The sequence below is a fragment of the Diplodia seriata genome (assembly GCF_021436955.1).
Source record: "Diplodia seriata strain FDS-637 chromosome Unknown scaffold_7, whole genome shotgun sequence".
NCBI classification, from domain to species: domain Eukaryota; kingdom Fungi; phylum Ascomycota; class Dothideomycetes; order Botryosphaeriales; family Botryosphaeriaceae; genus Diplodia; species Diplodia seriata.
The window spans coordinates 182,792-184,990 of record NW_027117314.1 but is presented as its reverse complement, the minus strand read 5'-3'; the positions used below and the strand labels follow the sequence as shown (position 1 = coordinate 184,990).

The window sequence follows — 2,199 nt, the reverse complement described above, 5'->3', positions numbered from 1 at the left end:
CACTGCTTAATGATCTTATGCGTTGCTGACGGGGCTACCCGAAGAGAGAAGGAGCTTAACCCCCCGCATCTTCTTCCCGTCTTCAGAGCGGTCGCATGTTACAATTCGCCGAGGAAGCGCTCAGCCACGAATATGCGCAGCATTTCACCATTTGTTTGTTTGGTGATAGCGACATCCGCGCTATTTCTGGCGGCCTATCACGTCAAGAGGTCCCCGAATGGCCCGCCGTTTATTCGAGGGCTGGGTGCTGATCTTTGCCTACCTGTCACAGCAATGCCTGCCGCCCATGACTCGACCTTATCGGCAAGCTTCCCGGCACCGCCCCCAGTTGCTGTGCCACATGTGCGCTGGTACGACGGTTGCGAATACCACGTTTCTACAACGAGCCTCCCTTCAGATGTCGGTGATTATTTGGAAGTTGACGGTAGGTAACGAGTTTTGGAGTCGACATTCCAGGTACCGGCTCAACAATCTCGCTACAGTGATGATTCGATCACCTCGTGGTCTGAACGCGATGATTATGGTGGAGCTGGGCGCTGCCTATCGACGATCGGCAACCGTCTTTGGGGGCGAAGCGTCCAAAATTAACCGATTTCCTGGTGATGGTCACGCATTTGGTGCAAGGTTTTTGAGCCGAGCTTTGGAACGGGTTTAGTGACATTGATGTTTGGATTCCGTGGCCAATGATGTGCGACCCAGGCGGGATAATCCTGAGGGCATAACAGTGTATCCACACACACGGGTAACGTCTCGCAGCATCAAAGTCGGCCCCCAAATGTTCATTTGGCACAACCCTTGCGCACTATTTTTGTAAAGCTTTGATGGAACATGAAAAAAGACTTAAACGACTGACTTGCCGTGTCTGCAATCTCCCAGGTTCGCACTGCAGACTTCCACCACAATGGCTTCGTTGGCTTCCTTGTCCTCGGCCACCCAAGACACCCCGAGCTATTATGGCATCTACACTGGTTTGTGGACCAATTGGTCTCGTGGAGCCGTTCTTGGGTCCACCATAACTCTGTCCCGGAGAGATGGCGCTCTGCTCATCGCTTTCACTGCCTTCTTCATCACCATCGTCAGCACGGCTTTCTGGCGGATAAGCTGCTTCGCCTTCCACACTCTATTCTCGACCGCCAGCGCCCGCGACGGACTACACCACCAACGACAAGCCCTACTACGCAACTCAGCCAACGGCGCCAGCGGCCTGTGCAGCCTCCTCCTGGTCCTCTGGTCATGGAGAAGCGGGCAAAATGAGGCCAAGCACGCATACTCGCGGCTGCTCCCCCTCATCGCATACACGACAATCACCATTCTCGCCTTCGCCATCGCCTCGGGCTTCTCCTCGACCATCTCGAGCGGGATGGGCAACGAAGTGCTGATCTCCAGCCCGCGCTGCGGCATCTCCAGCTCGTCGGACAACGACACCTTCTTCAACATCATGAACGCGTACATCGCGCAGGGCGCCGCGACCAGCTTCATCTACGCGCAGCAATGCTACACCAACACGTCGTCGAACCCGGCGAGCTGCGGGACGTACGTCAAGCAGCGGCTGCCGGCGACGGTGGAGCGCAACGCCAGCTGCCCGTTCGACGCCGACATGTGCGTGACGCCCGACGCCAACATCCGGATCGACTCGGGGCTGCTGGACACCAACGACGACCTCGGCATCAACACGCCGCCGAGCCTGCGCTTCCAGTTCCGGCAGACGCTCGAGTGCGCGCCGCTCAACACGACCAAGTACGAGGTGCAGCACAACTACACCGGCGTCGGCGGCACGTCCGAGCTGTTCCGCCAGTACTGGCTGGGCGCGGCCAACGGCTCCGACTACATCTACGAGCACAAGGAGCTGCTCCTCGACGCCATCAACCGCACGGCCGAGCAATACGAACTGAGGTACGCCCTCCCCTCCCCCTCCGTCCCCCCCTCCCACTAACACCCCCACCCCCAGCTCCACCTGCGCCTACTCCATGAACTCCTCCTTCGACATCCCCTGGACAATGTTCTACCCCATCGCCCCCCTCCGCGCCCCCTCCGCCGACATCTCCCTGCACTTCCTCTCCGCCAACGCCATCCGCTTCGCCCAACCGACCTCGGACCCCTGGTTCCGCGCCGCCCGCCCCGGCGCCTCCGGCGGCGCCTGGAGCAGCGACTACGCCCTCTCCTCCGCGTACCTCGCCTCCGCCCCGTCCTCCGCCCTCG

General features: G+C 59.7%; 1 protein-coding gene across 1 annotated transcript; it reads left to right on the top strand.

The window, feature by feature from the left end:
• Positions 1-901: 901 nt before the first annotated feature.
• SLS55_006840 (uncharacterized protein) lies at positions 902-1,933 on the top strand (the record flags this gene model as incomplete). The annotated part of the gene is made up of 2 exons (XM_066778269.1): positions 902-909; positions 949-1,933. 2 exons carry the CDS (start codon positions 902-904, stop codon positions 1,931-1,933), a joined length of 993 nt encoding a protein of 330 aa, XP_066630706.1.
• Positions 1,934-2,199: the final 266 nt, after the last annotated feature.